Source organism: Urocitellus parryii, chromosome 1 (assembly GCF_045843805.1).
Source record: "Urocitellus parryii isolate mUroPar1 chromosome 1, mUroPar1.hap1, whole genome shotgun sequence".
Lineage (NCBI taxonomy): Eukaryota > Metazoa > Chordata > Mammalia > Rodentia > Sciuridae > Urocitellus > Urocitellus parryii.
In genome coordinates, this window is record NC_135531.1 from 284,155,318 (window position 1) to 284,177,093 (window position 21,776).

The 21,776-nt window shown below is 46.4% G+C and overlaps 1 protein-coding gene and 1 pseudogene across 1 annotated transcript; both read right to left on the reverse strand.

The window, feature by feature from the left end:
• Positions 1 to 56: 56 nt before the first annotated feature.
• Positions 57 to 16,645, reverse strand: LOC113177421 (histone-lysine N-methyltransferase PRDM7-like). Its single transcript, XM_026381960.2, is given in 14 exon segments — positions 57 to 293; positions 2,084 to 2,135; positions 2,137 to 2,277; positions 3,366 to 3,433; positions 3,789 to 4,060; positions 4,270 to 4,371; positions 5,085 to 5,241; positions 6,297 to 6,346; positions 10,543 to 10,650; positions 10,936 to 11,059; positions 11,419 to 11,526; positions 12,864 to 12,991; positions 16,228 to 16,312; positions 16,610 to 16,645. Coding segments are annotated over 14 exon segments (1,668 nt in total).
• A 3,223-nt stretch (positions 16,646 to 19,868) lies between these two features.
• Positions 19,869 to 21,561, reverse strand: LOC113177420 (zinc finger protein 10-like; annotated as a pseudogene).
• Positions 21,562 to 21,776: the final 215 nt, after the last annotated feature.

Sequence of the window (21,776 nt, forward strand, 5' to 3'; positions counted from 1 at the left end):
TTGTCCTTTGGGTGGGCTAGAAATTCCCCTCTGCCTTGTCCCTTTATGTGTGGGTTTCAAACTTCCTTGGACTTCTTGACCTCTGGCTTTGTCATTCCAGCCATGTGGATCAGGATGTTGCTGTTCCTGAAGCTGATCTCTTGGAGAAGAGTCCCCTGGTATGAATTTTTTTCTCACAGATGTTCCTGGGAAGATCTGAGATGGGTGACTGCGATCCACATGCTGACTGAGGAATTTCTGACTGGAGAAGGCCAGAGAGCATGAGGGACAAGGATGGATCTCTGGCTTTGGTTCTGCTGAAAGAGGAAGTTATTGGTCAGGGCAGATGTAGACAAGCTGTCTGTGCATCTTCTTTGCTGTGTGGCAAGGCCTGCATCACTACTCAGTCTTTATGTGCTAAGAACACAAGCTGTTTCCCCCCACAGTGTATTTTTCTAGTCCATTTTTATTTTATTTTATATGCTCAGAAATCCAGAAAGCCCAGGTCAAGGGCCTTTTCTACATGTCAGCCAGACTAGGGACCTTCCAGTAGCTTCAGAGGCAGCTTCTCTGCCACTGATGGAGCTGCAGTGACCATGCCCCACATGCCATGACTCTCTTGTAAGACGTGTCCATCTTGCCCAGCCATCCTCTGCCACTCCCCACACCCTTGCATATAGATTCCTGAACACATTTCCTGATACTCTGTCTGCAGCTATTTCATTCTATTGAGAAATAACACTTGATGAATTAGGTAGAACTTTCTTCAGTGACTTTTCCTAGAGAGGAAAAGGATCTGTTTATTAGCTAGGATCCTCTCATCCTGGGGATCTGCAACTGTGGGAGGCCATATAGAGGTGTATCAGTCAGTCTGAATTTCAGTCCTCCAATCAAAAAGAAAGACGTAGTTGAGGAGTGTTATATGCCTGTCTCTCAATGAGGACAAGAGAGTGTGGCCCAGAACCCACTAACTAAGGGACTGTGGCTTCTGCTGTGCAACAGCCATGAACTGCTTCTCTCTCCATGCTCCACAAATCATGAAGTGAAAATATGCCCTTCCCCAAGCCTCACAGCCAGCATTCATTTTTTGACCTATTTAATTGTCTTAACCCATTACAAATACAACAGGAATTTCTGTTTCAAAATAGATCCTAGTCAGTTGTCTTCCCTCTCTGACTCTCACCTTCTCCCAACCTCCTACCCTCTCACCTGAAGGCTGGAGTAGCATCTGAAGGGATCACACACTGCAGTCATGAGTTAACCACAGCATCATCTTAGAACAGAGAACCAAAACTGCAATTGTCACCATCTCCAGGGTCTTGGCACAAGTCATAGGTCCTACATTTCCAGGCCTCCATGTGTCTTTGTTCTCTGCTTCCTTTACCTGAGTGGTCTCAGCCAGTCACCAAATACCAAACCTTTCCTGCCTCAGAGCACTTTCAGGAGCTGCTCTTTCTGCCTGGAGTCCTTTACCCACAGCTATTTGCACCTCTCAAATTTTATCTCCTGGGAGAACCTTCCCTGACCATATCTGCTATGTTACCCTCCCCTCACATGGTTTCCTAAGTACTTTCTGTAGGTTAGTTTTCTTCAGATGTGTCAGGTACAAGCTTGCATGAGAACCTGTGTTTCTCTAATCCGTGTGCCAGCTGACCGAGAGCAGTCATTCTCACTGTCTGTTCAATTTGCACGGTTTAGTTCCCGGCACAGAGGAGGGTCACTAGCTGACATAATGAATGAGTAACAACACATGCACATTATTTAGAGATTTAAAGGAAGTTAAGGGAAACATATGAAAAGGCCAGGAGACACTGGCTCAGTGAGAGAGCATGCAGGGACTTGAGAATTTGCTTTAGTCTCTAAGCACAATATGGTCTTATATGTTAAGTACTTAAAGTACTTACACATTAAAAATAATATTTTAAAATAAAAAGATGGTTCCTAAGAGTCAAAGGCTTATGACATTAATCTTTAATTTCTGAAGTACCTGTTTGAAATTCCTACTGGCTTTAGATAGCCTATCACTCTACTTGAGAGCTAAAACATGAAAATTCTCAGGGAGAATTATTTCTTTCCTTTGTTTTAAGGAATCATAGTGGCCCACCTCTCCCTGCTGAGAGCTCTTTCTTCCACTTGCTGCCCCACTTGATGCCCAGCTCCTGGCCGTACTCGTCCCCGTACCACACCAGCAGCTCACAGCCTGGCCTGATGACCCGGCAGGTTCGGTAGAAGATCTGTCTGTGGTACTGAAAGGCTACCAGGTTCTGCTCCTCGTCATCCCGGGCACAGTTCACATACCTGGCATTGAGACAGGCAAAGGGAAGGAAGTACCAGGTGGTCAGTTCCCCTCCCTGTCAGGTCTGTGTCTGTCCCTTCACCTGGTGGTCACTGCTTCTGTGCTCTGGTGATGCCACCCCCCACTTCCTCAGGAACCTTTTCTGCCCCAGTCTCTTTCACCAGGTCATATGCTCACCTGGCCTAGAAGTCTTTCCCTTCACCTAAGCCCAGTTCCAGATGTCCCTCCACCTCGAAGGCCATACTACCCAATGACCTGCAGGTTCTCTGAATGCTCATGACTTTCTGCCACACACCACAGAACTTGGTGCTGGCCATGTGCTGTGATTCTAGATTACGCCCGAGTCATCTTCTCTGGAGAGGGCTCTCTGCTGCCTGCTCAGGTGCCATTCACCTGCCTCACACAGGTTCCCATAGAAACCCAGGGGTCTCCTTGTCTTACTGACAACACCCTATTCATGGGCTCTATCCCCTGGTAAAACAAGAGCCCTCATGGTAAAGGGCACACAGCATGGGGACCCTCGGCCCCCTAAGGCTTGCTTCTCCTCAGGCTCAGACCCAGTGTTAGTGGCTGAGGCTATCAAGATTTCTTGCTTACAGATTTAAGGTCCCTTTTAGGTTGTCCTGGAACTGTGTACTTTTCAAAATGAAACAAAAACAATAATAAAACAAAAAATCCCAGGAAAAGTACAGTTAAATGTTCCTATAATAAAATGCCTCATGTTTGTCTGCCACAGTCCCGCACATGGACATGGGTTGTATGATCTGTTCAAATAACAAAGTCTGCTCTTTGAACTGGAACACACTAAGTGATTAATAACTTTAGAAAAAAGTATTAATCCAGTTTCTCAAAGGAATTTAGGCTGCTCGAGCTTCATCTCAGTGTCCCAATTTTGTCTAGCACGGAGATTTGCATTTTTGATAAAAAGTAAATTATGTATTTATATTTTATTTCTCTTGTCCCAATGTTCATGATGTGAAAGAGTGATGTGCAAGAAAAATGAGGAAGAGACGCCTGAGAACCACTGAGGGGGCCTGAGGAGAAGGACAGGAATAGCCCTCCCCAGAGCCCAGGGACCTCCTGGCCTTACCTCATCCAGTTGGCCTGAGACTCATCCTTTCCATCCACATACTCATAGCAGTTCCTCCCCTTGGTGATCTGGGTTTCAGGAAAACAAGTTAAAGCTCTGAGAGGTGATAACCAGCCCAATCATGTCACTCTGCTTTCGTGGATGCTCTTTGAGGGGTGCGCAGATTCAGCCATGCCTTGGGACCACACAGTACATCCCTAGCCATCATCCACATACTATGATGATTTTCCCGGCAGAGCAGAGGCTCCACAGGGTGGAGGCAGCAATCTGTCTCTACACTGCTTTGCTCCCACTTACCCTCTAATTTTGAAGGGGTTCCATGTGCATGCAAAGATCCTCGAGCCCACAGAGCTAACCATGTTGCCCTGTCCCTGTCCTTACACATCACACCACAGCTAGAAAACAGGGAAGGGAGGCACTCACCAGCCAGGAGTACCCGCTATTGGCTGCCTCTTCATCCTCTGTGATCTGGCCCCTGTAGGGGCCAAAGTGCAGACCCAGTGGCAGATCAGTTGCCTCATTCCACACACCTAGCCCAGCCTCTGGGATGCTTGATGGTCCAATTCTCAGCCCAAGGGGCAGACTGAGGGTTGAGTGATTGGAATGGTCCTTGTTGACCACACTGTCCTTTATGAATGTAGGGGGCCCATGAACAGGACAGCTGTCGATGAAGAAGTTCTGGCACTTATCACAATCTGAAGTGAGAGTAGCAGGTGTTAGGAGAGGTAGGCACACATTCCTATATATAAAGAGTTTTAGAAAGAGTACAGCACCATGCTATTCCCACTCAGTCCTGCACTGTGGGTCAGTAGAGGAAGGAAGAGATGTGAGGGCTGAATGGCAGGACAGATTATTGCACCAGAACACAGCAGCTTCTGCATGAGTGGGCCAAGGGGTCACTTACAGAGGTAGTCATCATCCTGGGGCTCGCTGACTTCTTTGTATGCGTGGCCCTTCCTTTCTCGCAGGCTGTACATCTTCACTTCAACCTCCTTTGTCCTGAGTTCTAAGTTGGAGAACAGAAGGTGAGTGAAGCTGGAAATCTGGAGGGTTTGTCCCTATTTCTCCAGAAAATGGAATATCTCCTACCATCAAATCATCATCTTTCCTTCCACATACTCTGCCCCTGCTTAACTACTGGTTCATAGAAACTACGGTTCCACATTCACACTCACTCAGATGCCTAAGGCAATTTTAATGTCTGGCTGTCCTCATTTTCATATTTAATTTCTACTTGCCCAAACTTTATACCTAGAAAAGGGTTCATTCAACATATTCATTCATTCACAAAATATTGGTAGAGGGCACATGGCATGTAAGGCATTGCACAAAGGCAGAAACACAACATTAAGGAAGTGTGGTCCCACAGGTAGATCTACTGGACCCCTGGTGTGTATCAGCAATTTTACTCAGTGCTTTCAAACAACATATGAACTATGTATCCTTATCCTCATTTTACAGATTAGCATTTAGAATCTCACCAAGTTTATAAGATCAAAGCAAGGTCCCAGTGTTTCTATGTGGACAATAAACCACCCATGTGGCTTCAGAGTCAATGTTTGTACCTGCAGATCAATATGAACCCAAGGTCCAGTCCCTCAGCCTAATCAGCCTCTCCAAGTTCAGGCCTCTCCAAGGTCTGCCTCACATATCTAGACCATCTCATCAACCTTTCTAGAGGAGCTGGAAAGACTAAAGTCCCGTATTATTTTCTCTTACCTAATTTTCGTCTAGAGTGCTGTCTAGAGGTACTTGCTTCTCTGAGAGGTGACACTGGTTTCTGGACTTGTTCTGAGCCACTTGTGTTCAGTAAATTTGCTGTTCCTGACAATTCTTTCAAACTAGATTCATTACTTAACAGCACCTCAGGCATTCCCTTCAATGAGAGTCGCATATGAAAATACAATACACATTTCTTTAGTTCTTAAGATCTTATGACATATTTTCTGATGTATGATTTTGGTTAATGCTTCAGTAACCCTTGGGACTTCCTGAGGGGTCTGAATACTGAGGTGAAAGGAAGAGCCTAAGTCGTCTGTGATCCTGGACTTGTCCCATGTCCCAAGGCTCTTTCCTTTCAGTTTTCCTTGAGATCCATGCACTTGAGACAGAGGAAGGGAGAATACCTGGAAGACCAGCTAGATAATCACTATAGTCTGTGAATGAAGGGCTAACACTTGTAGAGAAAAAGAGGGTATCATCTGCAATGGGAGGGGAAATGTGGGAAAAGCCGAGGGGTAGAGCACACTCAGAAAATAGAGTAAAAGTGGTAAGGCTGGGAAGATAATGAAGAAATGTTGGCAGAAATGGTTCTGGAAAACTGAGAGAGAAATGCTGAAGGTTGCAAACTGCCATATCTTGGAAGGAGTGTTTGGCTTTGTGATTGATTAACTGGTTCCTGCACCAGTTTTGCTTGAGTAAGGGTGCACTATTCACCAATGTTCTTCAGTTTTCTGAGCCATAAATTAGCAAAATGCTAGTTATTAATATGATAGTGAACATGAAATCTAAGTGTTCACCAAAGTGTTCTGTGTACTATTGAAAGTGGTATTAATGTGGGTGGTCATTTCTTCCACAAGTCTATGTCAATTTTGCCCCCTCAACCACATCTACATTTGAAATGTAGCTCAAGGGTATTGTCTTCAGCATTCATTAGCCCTGTCACTTTTAGTTTAATTTGTAAAGTTTGAATTATTCAGATAACATAAAAGGGTCTGGGATTTCTAAGGAAAGCCAGGTGTAGACCAGTCTCTCCCAGAGCTCATGCACAAAGGCAGCAAGTTGTTACTATTCTTATTATCTTTTAAAATGATGGTGATGACAAACACTGTCATGTGATTGGGAAGGGTGCTTTGTGTTTTTTTTTTCTCTTACCTGTGTTTGCATCTATGAGGAAGATTTTCTGGCTAACAGAACTTAGAAGACACTCACCTTCTGGGGTTTACTCTGTTCTACTCTGGAGGCCACCCAAGGAGGTTTAACTAAAAGGCAATGAGAAATCAGTGTTTTTGTTGGAAAATGTTTCCAAACTCTGGAGATTCTGATTAGGAGCAGAAAAATGCTACACTAATCAATATCAATACCAAGGATGACATAAAGGTGATATACAAACAGTATCTAAACAGTATCTAAAGTATCACTCAAGTCTTTCCTTTTGTTAGGAACATCATCAACTTTTATTTTTTGGTACCAGGGACTGAACTTGGGGCAATTCAAGAGCTGGGCCACATCCCCAGCCCTATTTTGTATTTTATTTAGAGACAGGGTCTCACTGAGTTGCTTAGTGCCTCACTTTTGCTGAGGCTTGTTTTGAACTTATTATCCTCTTGCCTCAGCCTCCTGAGATGCTGGGATTACAGGCACATGCCACCATGCCCTGATATCATCAATTTTTAAATATCTTTTTTTTAGCCCCAGGGATTGAACCTAGAGGTGCTTAACCACTGAGCCACATCCCCAGCCCATTTCATTTTTTATTTTGAGACAGGGTTTTGCTAAGTTGCTTAGGGTCTCACTAAGTTGCTGAGACTGGCTTTGAATTTGTGATCCTCCTGCCTTAGTCTCTTGAGCCAATGTGATTACAGGTGTGTACCACCATGCCTGGTTCTTTGAATGTCTTTAAAAAATAGAAAAACTTCATCTCTGATTTATCCTATGTTCATATATATCTGGTATTTTAAAGAATATTTGGACTTTTATGACAAAAATGCAAAACAAACCAGGAATCAAAGGAAATTACCTCCACATGAAAAGGTCATGTAGGATGTCATGATTTAGATGAGGTGTTTCCCCAAAAGCTCATGTGTGAAACAATGCAAGAAGGTTTAGAGGTGAAATGATCGAGTCACACATCAATCCACTGATAGAATTAATGTGAGGTGACTGTAGGCAGATAGGGTGTGGCTGGAGGAGGTGGGTCACTAGAAGTGTGCCTTTGAGGTTTATTTTTTGTCCCTGGTAAGCAGAGCTCTCTCTCTGTCTCTGTCTCTTTCTCTCTCTCTTCTTTCTGGTCGCCCGTCCACACCTTTCTGCCATAATGCTCTGCTTCACCTCAGGGCAGAGCATGGATTTGGCCATCTCTACACTGAGACCTCTGAAACCAAGAGCATCAAATAAACTTTTCCTCCTCTACATTGTTCTTGTCAGGTCTTTTTTTGTGACAGTGGTGAAAAAATTGACTAAAACCTAGGAGAAACTCACATCAAATGTATTCAGTGATAAAACACTGTCCTCTAAGGTCAGAAAAAGGCATGAATTCCCCCTCTCACTACTTCTACTCTTCTAACAAAGCATAAAAAAACCCCCACAAAGTATTTAGGACATACTTTGTCAAGGGTGCAAAAGTCTTAAAGACTAAAAACTATGACCTTTTAATGAAAGAAATTAAAGACACAAACAAATGGATTTAGAAGATTGAACATTATTAATTTCCATACTATCCAAATGGTCTACAGATCCAATGTCATCCTATAAAAATACTAATGCCATTTTTTGCAGAAAATTTTAAAAAAATAAATACAGAATCTCAAGGGACCCCAGAATAACCAAAACAATCTTGAAAAAGAAGAACAAAGTTGGAAGTTTCACACTTCCTGATTACAAAGCTACATCATTCAAAACAGTGTGATAGTGACATAAAGAGATATAGACCAAGGAAATAAAATGAGACAGGTTAAAAAGACTTTCTGCATATATGGCTAAATTAGTGTTTCACAAAGGTGCCAAGACTCCACAATAGGACAAATAATCTCTTCAAGAATCAGGTTGGGAAAACCTGATATCCACACACAAAGGAATGAAGAATGGCCTTTGTCTTAAAAATATACAGTTGTACCTTCATATTTGTGGATTCCACATCCTTGAAATCAACAAATCATAAATAAAAATACTTGAAAAAAGCTGGGTGTGGTGGCCCATGCCTATAATCCCAGTGACACAAGAGGCTGACACAGGAGGATTGCAGGTTCAAAGCCAGCTTCAGCAACTTTGCAAGGGCTGAATATCTAAGAGATAGCAACACACTGTCTCAAAACAAAAAACAAAATGACTGTGGATGTAGCTCAGTGGTTAAGTGAAATGCATCTATACTAAAAATGTACAGATGATTTTTCTTTTCCTTATTCCCTAAGCAATACAACAAGTATTTGCATTGCATTTACATTTCATTAGGTATTATAAGTCATCTAGAGATGATTTAAAGTGATTGGGAGGATTATATAGGTTACATGCAAATACTACAGTATTTGATTCTTCAGTATCCTCATGTTTTCAGTATCCTCCTGGTAGACAGGAGGGGTTCCTGGAAACAATTCCCCATGGATAGGGACAATTAAAAGAAAAATTAGCTCAAAATGAATTAAAGAACTAAGTATACAACCTGAAACTATAAAACCATTGGAAGAAAAAAAAGGGAAAATCCATGAACCTGGACGACATTTGCTAAGTAAAATATGTCAGTTTCCAAAAGATAAATGCTTCGTGATCCCACTTATATGAAGTACCTAAAGCAATCAGATTCACAGAAACACAAGTAGAATTTTGCATGTCAGAGTTTAGGGGGAAGAGGAAACGGGGTGTTGTTGATTACGGCTGTAGACAATTTCAATCACATACCACATGTATATAACTAACAATGTTGTACACTTAAAAATAGACAGAATGGTGATTTTATGTTGTATGGTTTCTTGCCACCATGTATAAAAATGATGAATTTATTAGGTTGTAGATTTTACCTGGATCCAGATAGAGGGGTAGAGGTAGGATAAACCATGGGGATACATTCTCCATGAAGACTGTATTTTCATCTTAATACCTTTACAGACAAGTAAACATTGGTCCTTTAAATGTCTTACACAATTTTTAAGAGCCTAAGGCACCTAAAATCCATAGATGAGAAATCATAGACATAATCCAAATTGCTTTATCCAGTTTAGGCATATTGTATCTTCTTCTTCTTTTTTAAATATGTATTGTCTAGTTGTTGATGAGCCTTTATTTTATTCATTTACTTATATATGGTGCTGAGAATTGAAGTCAGTGCCTCACACATGTCAGGCAAGTGTGCTACCACTGAGCCACAACCCCAGCCCCTTGTATCTTCTTTTAAAATTTCCTGTCCAAGTAGTGGAAGAGGAAACGAGCTTCTTTCTATTTTTTAATGATTGTACGTTATTTTATTTATCGGATGCTGGCTCTGAGCATGACATGAGAGAAAGATCAGGAAAATTAAATAGCTCCCTCCAACCCTCTCTAAGATTTAAGTCAAGGGCTTAAGGATCATGTGGTGTGATTAAATATGCATAAGAAAATATGTATTTTCCCTAATATATTAATAATTTTCTCTTCTAAGACATTTAATCCAATAACCAAACTATTAGATTCATGTTAACAAACTTTAAGGGAGGCTTGGAGTTTAATTAAGCTGTTTTAAATTGTCTTTTGATTAACAAGTATAACAAAAATTGTTTTCAAAAAGAATGATAAATTCAAAACATGTAAGTATGGAGAATGATACTGCAGACCCTATTCATCCTTCATGATTCAGTCTGGTCTCAGTGTTCTTCCATATTCTGAAGATTCTTCAGATCTTTTTACCTCTATTTCAAAATTTAAAAATGAGAATAAAAAAAACCAACCAAGCCACCTTCCAGAACTTCCTCTTTATGATATTCATTTTTCTGGACTTGATTTTCATATTCATATATGAAATACACAATATTCACATTTTATTATATTTCCCACTTATTGTGTGTACATGTACACACACATATTATATACAGTTTTTTTCACACATCTAAAAATTTTATGGGAATGTCTTCTTAGTGTATATAGTCTTGCATCTTACTCCTTTGCTGAAACTTGTTTTTGAGGAACTACTAGTTTCTTATTAACTTCTGAGACTAAACCTGGTATGGTTTCATTTTTTTTTTTAAAGAGAGAGTGAGAGGGGGGTGGAGAGAGAGAGAGAGAGAGAGAGAGAGAGAGAGAGAGAGAGAATTTTTAACATTTATTTTTTTATTTTCTTGTCGGACACAACATCTTTGTTGGTATATGGTGCTGAGGATCGAACCCGGGCCACACGCATGCCAGGCAAGCGTGCTACCGCTTGAGCCACATCCCCAGCCCTAAACCTGGTATGGTTTCAGAAGGCAAGCTCTAAAGCTTCCTGGCCTCTCACCTTGTTGTCTAGGTGTCCATTCTTCATCAGAATCCTCAGTGTCATCCATCTGCAATTTGATGGTTTGCCTTTGGTGACACATGAAAGCTGGTCGAGGGGCTCTGAAACCTGGAAAGAAGCAAAATCCTTCTCCTAAAATGGAAGTGCTGGGAGGAGGAAAAAGGTCAATGACAATAGAAAGTTCCAGAAAGGCTAGGCAGTCTGGGAGAGTCAAGGTGGGATTGCTGCATGGCCAATGCTGCACTTACTTAGGCCTGCACTGACACAAAAGAACAGTCTCCTTCCAGATTGTCTCCAAACAGAAGGGAACTGTAGGCAGCTCTAGCCCCTAAGAGAGCCAGCATAATACAAGGACTAGAGATCTGTATTTTGTTTCCTAGGCCCTCTTATTACCTATAGATATCAGCATATTATAGTTCCTTTTCACATTCCTATAGCGAATTTTCTCCCACTCTCCCATCTCTGCCCATTCTTCCTTGGAGAAGTAAATGGAAACGTCTTTAAAAGCATCTTTAACCTGGAGAAAAAAGAGATTTCTTGTGAAGTGATAGCATACATCGGAACAAGATCTTGGCCTTTTCTTTCACTGTGCATGCAGGGAATAGACTGGCACCTCTGGGTGGTCTCTGTGAATCAGGGTAAAGAGTTTCCCCTGCTGCAGATGCCTCTTTAACAGAATAGGCACTGGTTATCGTCCTAGTTTCCATGGAGCAGTTGCTGATGTGCCTCCCCCTCCTTCCTGTATCCCAGGAGTCATCATCACATCCCATTTCTGCTTTCACTGGAAGGGCCACCAGGTGTGCATCCCAAGGCCCTATTGCTTTTGCCCCTCCCACAGACCTTTTCTGGAGTTTTGCTTTGCCTCCCATATTCTACCTTGGGCTTCCTCTCAGGCCTCCCTAAATCTCCTTTGGTGCTCTCATCTGGGGACCCGTCAGTGGCACTCATGGTGCTGCACGATGCCCTCTGGGCGGGCTCAGCCTTCTGTGGAAGAAGAAGGAGCTGAGAGTTGTCCTCTCTACCAGCTGGTGCGCGCAGGGCAGGGAGGAGGTTTTATGAGGAGAGGATCTGGGTGTGGATCCACACGCAGCCAGGCTGTGTCTTCTGTCCTGGCCCTTTGAGCAAGGAGGCCCAGGTGCCTGCAGAGGCCAGGCCTTGACCACCACACCCGGGTCAGGGTCTGATCCACAAGCCCCACGGGATGACAGCCAAGGGGAGGCTCCCAGGATTGAGCTCTCCCCGGGGAACCCCAGCTTGAGGAGCAGAGCCTGTAAACCTTGGGGGTCCGAAATGGGGCTCTCAGGCCCAGGACACTCAGGTGCCCTCTGACTGGGGGAACTGGGGTTTCATGGTGGGGTAGATTTGGGGTCCCCTCAGGCGGAGGCAATCTGCACTAGGAAGACCAGGGCTTCTCAGGTGGGGTCCATTCAGGGTCCCTCAGGCTGAGGCAGCTCGCCCTGCGGAGACTGGGGCTTCTCCAGTGGAGGAGACAGGGACCCCTCAGGCTGAGGTAACAGGCACTGTGGAGTCTGAGCTCCGCTGGGTGGGAGACCAGGGGCCACTTGGGGCTCCTCAGGATGGGGGTGTAGGAGACCCTCGGTGGAGGAGACAGGGGACCCTGAGGCTGAGGCAGTCCGCGCCCGGGAGCTGGGGGTCCCTCGGGCGGAGCAGACGGTGGCCGCTCGGGCGGGGGAGGGGACCCTGAGGCTGAGGCAGTCCGCCCGGGAGCTGGGGGTCCCTCGGGCGGAGGAGACGGTGGCCGCGCGGGCGGGGGAGGGGACCCTGAGGCTGAGGCAGTCCGCGCCCGGGAGCTGGGGGTCCCTCGGGCGGAGGAGACGGTGGCCGCTCGGGCGGGGGAGGGGACCCTGAGGCTGAGGCAGTCCGCCCGGGAGCTGGGGGTCCCTCGGGCGGAGGAGACGGTGGCCGCGCGGGCGGGGGAGGGGACCCTGAGGCTGAGGCAGTCCGCCCGGGAGCTGGGGGTCCCTCGGGCGGAGGAGACGGTGGCCGCTCGGGCGGGGGAGGGGACCCTGAGGCTGAGGCAGTCCGCCCGGGAGCTGGGGGTCCCTCGGGCGGAGGGTCTCGGTCGGGCCGCGGGTCTGGGTCCCTCACGGCGAGCCGGGATGCCGGCGAGGGGGCCGCTCGGTCTCGGGCGGACAGGCTCGGCGCCAGGCCCGGGCTGCCCCTTCCCTGACTTGGGACCCGCGGTCTGCTGGGGAGAGCCCCGGGATTTCTGGGACTGCGGGGCCATTTGGGGCTCCTGGGGGGACGCCCTGCAGGCCGGGTGCTGTGGGGCGAGGCCGCTGAGGGAGGGAGGCGCCCACGCACAGCCGCTGCCGCCACGCCCTGAGCTCCAGCCGCGGGCGTCTGAGCCCCACCAGAGGCGACGGGTGCCGACTGTCGTACAGCTGCCAATCCGCGCTGCGGACGTGGGGGCCAGCCAATCGGCGTTCTTCAGGGTGGAAGGGCGGGGCGGAGGGCGGAGCCGTACCTGTCAGTCACGGTGCAGCCCGTTCTGGCGGGGACCTGACCTGGGTCTCTGAAGGGAGTCCTCTGAAAACGTTGGGCGGGCGCCGGCGCAGTTCCCTGCGTCTCCTCACGTGGCTCTGCAGGCTGGGGTCTGTGCACTATGGTCTGTGACCGAGGGGCTCGTCTTGTCTAGAGGGCTTTAAACCTTAGGATTGCTGTGGCGTGGGTCCCCCCCACCCCCTTAACGGAGTCCCGCAAGGTAATCGTGGTACTAGGGGGCCCAGGAGTTTGGAGGCAGCAAACCGAGATGTGGGCAGTGAAAGAAAGTGCCACAGGACTGTTCCTGTAGCATACCACTTGTGGTGCAGTGGGATCCGGGGCCAGGTGTGCACACCCTTCCAGGAGGCTTGGTGTCTAGTCCCGGCAGGGATTCCCAGCCCCGTGTTCTGCATAAACGATGAGGACACCCTTAAAACCGTGGTCAGACCAGTGGAAGGAATTTGCAATTATCATGGTGCTAGACCTCAGACCCGGGAATTCAGTCAGGAAGTGGTCTGTGAGCCTCAAAGGGAACAGCAGTCCCTCTGACCTGAAGATAGGGATAGTTCCTGTGAGAGGGCAGGCCTGACTTGGGGGCCAGGACCTTGTGGACTTTACTCTGGCTGGAGAAGTCAGTGCTGACACTGATGAGCTCAAGATTTTTGTTTGATATTGGGTGTATCCTTCCAATTCCCTGAACTTCTGGGTTATTTTCAATTTTATTTTATTTTATTCAGCTTTGTATATTAATTTTTATTCAGCATCCAATTATTTGCATTATGCTAGAAAAAATTCACTATTAGATTTTTTTTTCTGACTCTTACTAACTCTTACTAACAGTAAGTTAGCACTTACTAACTCTTCAGAGCAGTCATTTCCAAGTGGAGAGGTTCTGACTCCAGCTCTCCGCTGGCCTGGGGGAGACTTCCTGTTCCCAAGATCTCAGGGCAGAACTTGCCTGTTGCCACCAACACCAGTGAGCTTGCAGAATCAGACACTGAGGACGAAGGTGGCCAGCAGGGTGCCCAAAACGACTCCCATTGTAAGGGGGGGGGTCCGGCGGAACGTCGGAGGGAGAGACCACACAAGAGACTTACTCCATGCAATTGGCAAAAGGGGATTTATTGGGGATCCATTCCAGCGCGCTGGGACTCTGTGCCCACTCAAGAAGGGAGTGCAGCTCAGAGCCCCCAGCAGAGGTTCAAACAGAGCTTAAGTACACTTTTTGGGGAGGGCGGGAGGCTTTGCATACATCAGAACAAATCATGAGGCACGGGGAAATTGAACAACAACTCTGAAACGTGATTGGTACATTCATTGGTGGGAACAGATTGGGCGGGGGTTGATTGGTCATTCGTAAGCGGGTTACACATTCAAACTGATTGGTCCAGGCCCTGTGACGAACTGCACAGGGCCCTAGGCTAAATGGCCAGTAGGGTGTTGTCTTAACTATCTCAGGAATCTGGGTGTAACAGAGGAACTTAATAATACCTAATCTTTTATATTCAAGCTTTCCAGCTTAGAAACTTTACCCTTTCACCATCAATGGGCCCCTGCTTACTCTCCACCTTCCCCTGCTTCCACAGCAGTGGAGGTCTTGCCTGGTTTTTGTTGGTTTTGCAGTTCTGGGGATTAAACCCAGGGGTGCCTTACCACAGAGCCACACTCAGCCCTTTGTATTCTGAGACAAGGTCTAAGTTGTAAGGCTGGCCTCAAATGTGAAACCCTCCTGCCTCCAGAGTCTCTGAGATTACAGGCATGTGCCACAACACCCAATGCATTTGTATGTATTTTTTTGTACTCAGGCTTGAACCCATGGGTACTTAACCACTGAACTACCTCCCCAACCTTTTTTTATATTTTTATTTAGAGACAGGGTCTCACTGAGTTGCTAAGCACCTTGCTACGTTGCTAAGGCTGGCTTTGAACTCTCAGTCCTCCTGCCTCAGCCTCCCCAGCAACTAGGATTGGTGTGTGGCACCACACCCAGCCTAATCAGTATTTTTTAAAGAGCTAAAGGTATTTCCATTCTGGGGATAAAACCCAGGGCTTCATGCATGCTAGGAATTGAACCCAGCTCTACCTGAACTACATCCCCAGCCCTTTATTAAATTTTTGAGAGAGGGCCTTGCTAAGTTGCCCAGGCTGGCCTTGAACTTGTGATCCTCCTCCTCCAGTTTCATGAGTTGCTGGGATTTGCCACTGTGCTTGGCTGTTCTTTTTTTTTTTTTTTTTTTTTTTAGTTTTCTTTTATGTAAAACTTGTGCTTTTAGTGCTGAGAAATCTTCCCCTACATTATTATCATAAGTATTTTCCCTAGATACCTTCACTGTCAGCTTTCATATTCAAGTCTGTGATGCATTCCAAGTTACTCCTTCTGTATACCTTGAAGTAAGGGGAGTCTTTCTCTGCCCCCACACAAATACTTAGTTATTTCAGCAGCATTCATTGAAAACTCTTTCCTACACCAAATTATTTGGAGGCTTTATTCAAAACTGGAGAATCTAGGTGTAGACTGATTTCTAGACTTCGCGTCTTACTGATCCATACCCAGGCTGATGCCAATAATACACAGTATTACTAACATAGTTCTGTGGTAAAGCTGTGAAATCAGGTAGTGCAGCCCTCATACTTGGGGTTTTGTTCTTGTTGCTCACTCATTTTGGCATGACTGTCTTGAACCAGATCTCTATGCATGCTAGGCAGCACTCCACCCTGAGCTACATCTGCAGCCTCCTTTCATTTTCAAACAGGGTCTCCCAAAGTTGCTCAAGCTGGTCTTGAATCAACTTTTTTCTTCTTCAGAAATTCTTTTGTTTTTCTAGGCCCTTCTTATTACCATTTAAATTTTTGATTACTTTGTCAATTTCCACACGAATGCCTCTGAATCTAAAAAGACTAATCTGTAGAGCACACCACACTGAGCTTCCCAACCTTGGCTGTAGAAGGGACACTCTTCTTTTATGTGTGCTGGGACTGAGCCCAGGCCCTGCATGGCTAGGCAGGTGCTTCACAGGAGGACAGCCGGCTTGCGCCCCTGCACTTCCCATGCTCACCGTCTGCCTGCACATCTTCTGGCAGCATCCCTTACTAACTGCAGACTGTGCCTGCTCCCCAGGCCCCCTAACACTGCTTGCCTCTGCTGTGGCACATGGACTTGGAGCAGGCTTCCTTCCTTACCTTTCACTGCTAGGACAGGGAAGCGACCCTGTTTCCTGTGGACTTGCTCAAGGTCCTCATCAAGATGACGCGCAAACATGAGTTTCTGAAGAGGGAAAAAAAAATTATATCACTGAGGGGGCTGTTTTCCTGATTCTAAAACCAGCTTATGTTCCTCAAGGAGACTTTGTCAAGAATAGAAAAGTAAATTTAAAAGTAGAATGAAAGAAAGAAGAGCAAACTCCAGTTCTCTCAGCAGGAAGGTAAACTTTCCACACACTGGTTGGTCTGGGTGGCACTGTCTGCTGTCTAAGGAGGCGTTCACTTGAGCAGCTTTGTTCGCTCCACACTGCCCCTGCTCGAGCTTTCTTCACAGTATGTGGCAGCACTGACACTTTCCCACACTGTCAGACTTCTGGTACACGACATGCCACACCATGGTTATGCCATGTACAACTGTTCTGCTATTGTGTACTTTTTATTATTTGCAAATGATGCACTGTTGTAAGAAACATTTCAGCTAGACACCTGTCAGGTGCTGACAGCAGAACCACCCACAGCCCTCACAAATATACTACCAGGTGTGGCTTGCATATCATGTCAGTCCACACAACAGCCCTCTGAAGCAGGTATTAGTAGTATCCTCCTTGAACAGTTGAAGAACACCAGCTACAGATATCAGAAAACCTGCGGCCCACTTAAAGGGCTACTCTGACTTTCCTGTGAAGAACTACAGCCGTAATGAAAACCGCGGACAGGAGCACACTGCATGTGAACAGCATGGGGAAACTAGCAGCCCTGGATCTGACTGGCTCTGCCACCCCTGATGTTCTCCCCACTTTATCACAAAGCACAAGTGCTCCTTGACAAGACTCTGATTCCAGCCACTGTTCTAGTTCTTCCCGGGAGAGATCACAACCTGCTTGTCTCTGCAATGGTATCTTTCAGCCGTCTGAGCATCACCTGTGCTATAAAATGGCAAACCCTGGTCAGTCCCCACTGCTAACTGAGAAGCACACAGCGACACTGAAGCCAAGTCAATTGTTGCTTGGGAGCAGCACTGCAATAGGAAAATGTGTGTCACAGTAAACTGCAGATGTACCCACGGAGATGGCAGCAAGGGGAGGTTTTTAAAGGCAAAAACAAGGACATCAGGTACTTTGAAAGATGACTAGTCACATCCATGAACAGCAAGGTGATGTCACTGTGAGGCTGAATACAGCCGCTAGGCAGGCGGCCCCATGAAGGCCACCTGTGTGAAGCCTCGTGGCCTCTGAGTGCACATGTGGCTCTCTGAGCATCTTGTCAAAGTCACTACCAGGCCATCATGCGTGACAGCTCTTCCTTCACAACCTTGTGACTTTATTTTTTTGTTAGGGTTGATGCAAGGTACTTCACTTTGATTTTGACACTTTTTACAACACGCACACAAGATTCATTTATAGAATGAAACAGAAAATTAAAACAGATCCTATTCCTGATTTTTTTGGGGGTAAAAAAGACTTACCAGAGAATCTGAAGATTGGGGTCTTCCCCCTAGAAGACCTCTGTACCAACAAAACAATTTTGCGTACAATATTAAAAGCTGTTACTGATCCTCAGGAATTAAACCATAATCTCAGTAATTGTCAGTAACTTTCACAGGTAAATTCTGATGTAGGCAAAAGGGAAAAGCATGCATGAGTGGAACTCTATGGCCCCCCAAAATTTAGAATCAATAAGAACCTTGGTCAGCAGGTGGTTCTCAGGCACCTGAGAACCCAGGAAGCAACAAGCACATGTAAGTTAGGTGACAAGTGACATTCAATGGGGCGAATGTATTAACAATCATGGTAATGGTGACAAAGAACTTGGCACATGTGAGGCCCTCAGCTTCACACTCACTCTCAAACACTCACCTTGATGATCCAAGGTATATGCTACTCTCATCTCCAGCTTGCTGGGAGGCTGTCTGCACTTCAGGCACAGAGAAGCCAAGCAGATGCCCACGAGCACCAGCTAGTCAGGGAAAGAGGTAGGATTTCACCCTGGGCATGGCAGCTCAAGTACATGCCCTCGGGCAATAAGTCTCCTCCACAAAGGGAAAGGATTCGGCAGCGCTGGGTTGTCTGGTGCACACAAGTGCTCTGAATGTTGCCCAGGTTCCTGCTCCTGATCCAATGGTGACCCTCCCTTGAGTATCCAAGTGCCCACGGAGATGGCAGCAAGGGGAGGTTTTTAAAGGCCAAAACAAGGACATCAGGTACTTTGAGCAGCTTTGTTCAAGGATCCTCTAAGTCTCCACATCCAGAGAATTGCTGCATTTTAAAATGCTTAGGAAACTTCTGCACCTTTTTGCAAAGAGTGGAACTCTAAGGCCCCAAATAATTTAGAATCAATAGGAACCTTGGCTAGCAGGTGGTCCTCGAGCTTCCTGGATACTGAAGAAACTAGATGTCCTTTCTGTGCACTTAAGATGTCTTAATAATTATTTCAGCAACACTGAATAGACTATAAAGCTCAAATCCCATAACCTAACACGTCAGTTTTGCCCATTTACTGAGACTTTCTCATCTTTCCACTGAATTCTTGCCCATGTGGAACTGTATTTAAAAATGAGTATCACTGGTAGTGTAAATGTGTTCTTTACTGTTTGACATGAGAGGCATTTTCCTTGCTGCTAACCAAAGTGTGACCTAGCCAAGACATCAACCTCAGGAGTGCCACTGAGCAGCACCTGGCCAAGGGAGTGTGTCCTGCTAGCTTGGTGCAGCAGCCCAGCTGTTCTCATTCTCAGCAAGTCACCCCCCCCCCCCACAGGCACCCTCGTCTCTTCTCCTTCTGAGGACAGTAATGAGGCTGGATCATCCCCAACCACCATCCTCACAGCTCCTCCTCAGGCCAGCACTTTCGGTTGGTCAATAATGCTTCAGAAAATTGGACTTGTGTACTGAAATGAAATTAGTGGATTTTCCCTGCTCCAGGACCTTTTTTTTTTTTTTGGTGGTACTAGATATGGAACCTAGGGATGCTCTGCTGCACCCCCAACCCTTTTTAAAGTTATTCTTTTTTAATTTTTTTTTAAAGAGAGAGTGAGAGAGGAGAGAGAGAGAGAGAGAATTTTTAATATTTATTTTTTAGTTCTCGGTAGACACAACATCTTTGTTGGTATGTGGTGCTGAGGATCGAACCCGGGCCACACGCATGCCAGGCGAGCGCGCTACCGCTTGAGCCACATCCCCAGCCCTTTTAATTTTTTTTTATTAGCTACACATGACATTACAATGATCTTGGCAATTCATACATTTGAATCAATTGGGGTATAATTTCTCATTTTTCTGATTGTTCAGATTGCAGAATCACATTGGTCATACAGTCACCTATATACAGCAATCATAATGTCTATTCTGTTCTGCTGCCCTTCCTATTCCCTCTTCCCCTCCCCTCCACTCCCATCACTTCTCTCTATAAAGTTATTCTTTATTTTGAGACAGGGTTGCACTGTTGCTGAGCCTGGTCTTGAACTTGCAATCCTTCTGCCTCAGCCTCCAGAGTAGCTGGGATCACAGGCTTGGCCACTGTACCCGACTCCACATATGTCCATGTGCAGAGCTTCTCTCCAGGTGTTCTACAATGCTCTGGGTGAAGGATGCCCTACAGTGACCACACCAGCCCTTGCTTCCCTAGTACACCTTGTCTGGAATGCAAGTGAGGGCAGGGCTTCCTGCAAGCTCAGCCCCACACTGATGGCAGGTGAAGAGCTGCTCCCCAGTATGCCCTACCTGATGGACAACAAAGGGGGAGAACTGGCTGAGGGCGAGGCCACACTGCTGACACCTGTAGGTCTTCCCTCCAGCATGGGTCTTCTGGTGCTTCACAAGATCATTCTTGTGGATGAAGGCCTTCCCACACTGGCATCACCTGTAGGGATTCTCCCCAGTATGGATTCTCTGGTGCATGATAAGGCAGAGCTCTGGCTGAAGGACTTTCCACAGTCATGACACTTGTAAGGCTTCTCTCCAGTATGGATCCTCTGATGTGAGAAGAGGTGCGAGCTGCAACCAAAGCACTTCCCACAGTCCTGACATTCGAAAGGCTTGAGGCCAGTGTGGATCTGGTGGTGCACCACCAGGTGGGATCACTGGCTATAGGACTTCCCACACTCACTGCACTCATAGGGCCCCACTCGGACATGAGTTCTCTGGTGAGGATGAGGTGCATGCTCTGTCGGAAGGCCTTTTGGGGCATTTGTAGGGCTTCTCTCCTGTATGTGTCCTTTGGTGCCTAATGAGCCTGGAGCTGTGGACAAAGGACTTTCCACACTGACTGCATGTGTACATTTTGTCCCCAGTGTGTGTCCTCTGGTGGGTGACCAGGTGGGAGAAACAGCTGAAGGACTTTCCACACTCTTTACACTCATAGGGCTCCTCTCCAGTGTGTCTTCTGATGCCCAACAAGGTGGGAACTTCGGCTGAAGGACTTTCCACACTCTTTACATTCAAAGGGCTTCTCTCCAGTGTGAATGAGCTGGTGCCTGGTAAGACTGAAGCGCCAGCTGAAGAACTTTCTGTGTTCCTTACACTCATAGGGCTTCTCCCTGTGTGTTCTCAGAGACATGTGGAGGGATGCCCCGGGATTGAGAGGGCTGCTGCCAGCAGGGCACTTGCAGGGCTGACCTCCTGTGCGATCTCTCGCACATTCAATCAGGTGGATGCTTTTGCAGAAGGCCTGGCCACACTCCTCACTGTCACCTACGCAGTGCCCCTGATGCCCCCTAAATGCCAGGTCATGTTTCATGCTTCTCTCATCTGAGCCCCGTGTGTGGAAATACTCCTTCAGCACCATCTGAGCAAGAAGGAGGCAGCTGCCCTCATACTTACCACTCTCACAGACCCTGCCTGGAGGAAAGGCTTTCTTTGGGGTGAAGGCCACTTGCCTCAAATGTCTGTCTTGTTCTCCTGATACTTGCCCAATGGGTCTTCCAATGACAGATACCAGAGATCCTTCCTTGCCATTCCTTGCACTTTAATGCTATATGTTTTTTTTTTTTTTTTTTTAGCTTGAGAAATGTTCTTACTGGAAACAGGTGATTTCATTTCAACAGTAGAATCCAAATCTGGACACACCTCTTGGTGAACTGCCCTCTCCACCAGCCAGGGCTCTTCCCCTTTCTCCAACTGCAGGATCACCTCTAATAGGAATCTGGTGCCCCAAGGACACCAGGTTCTCAGAGTTCTCCAACATCACATCTTTGTACATGACCTACTGAGCTGGGTCTAGCAGCTGCCACTGCCATTCCTCTCTGGTAAAGTCCACATGCACATCCTTGAAGGTCACCATTGTCTGGGACCAGGCAGGCAGCAATGAGGCCTTCATGCCCTCCTTGTTCTTGGCAACACTTTCCTGAGCAACTGGAGAGTCCTGTTTACCATCACCAGGCTATCATCTGGTATCTATTTGTTCTTTACCTTTCAAACAGGTACACAGTATTATGTTATAGAAGGAACTGTAAAAGTACTTAACATTCTGCGGGTGGCTGCTACAAGGTATCTACTCTAAGCCATCCATGCTATTGATAGATGCTTTGTTTC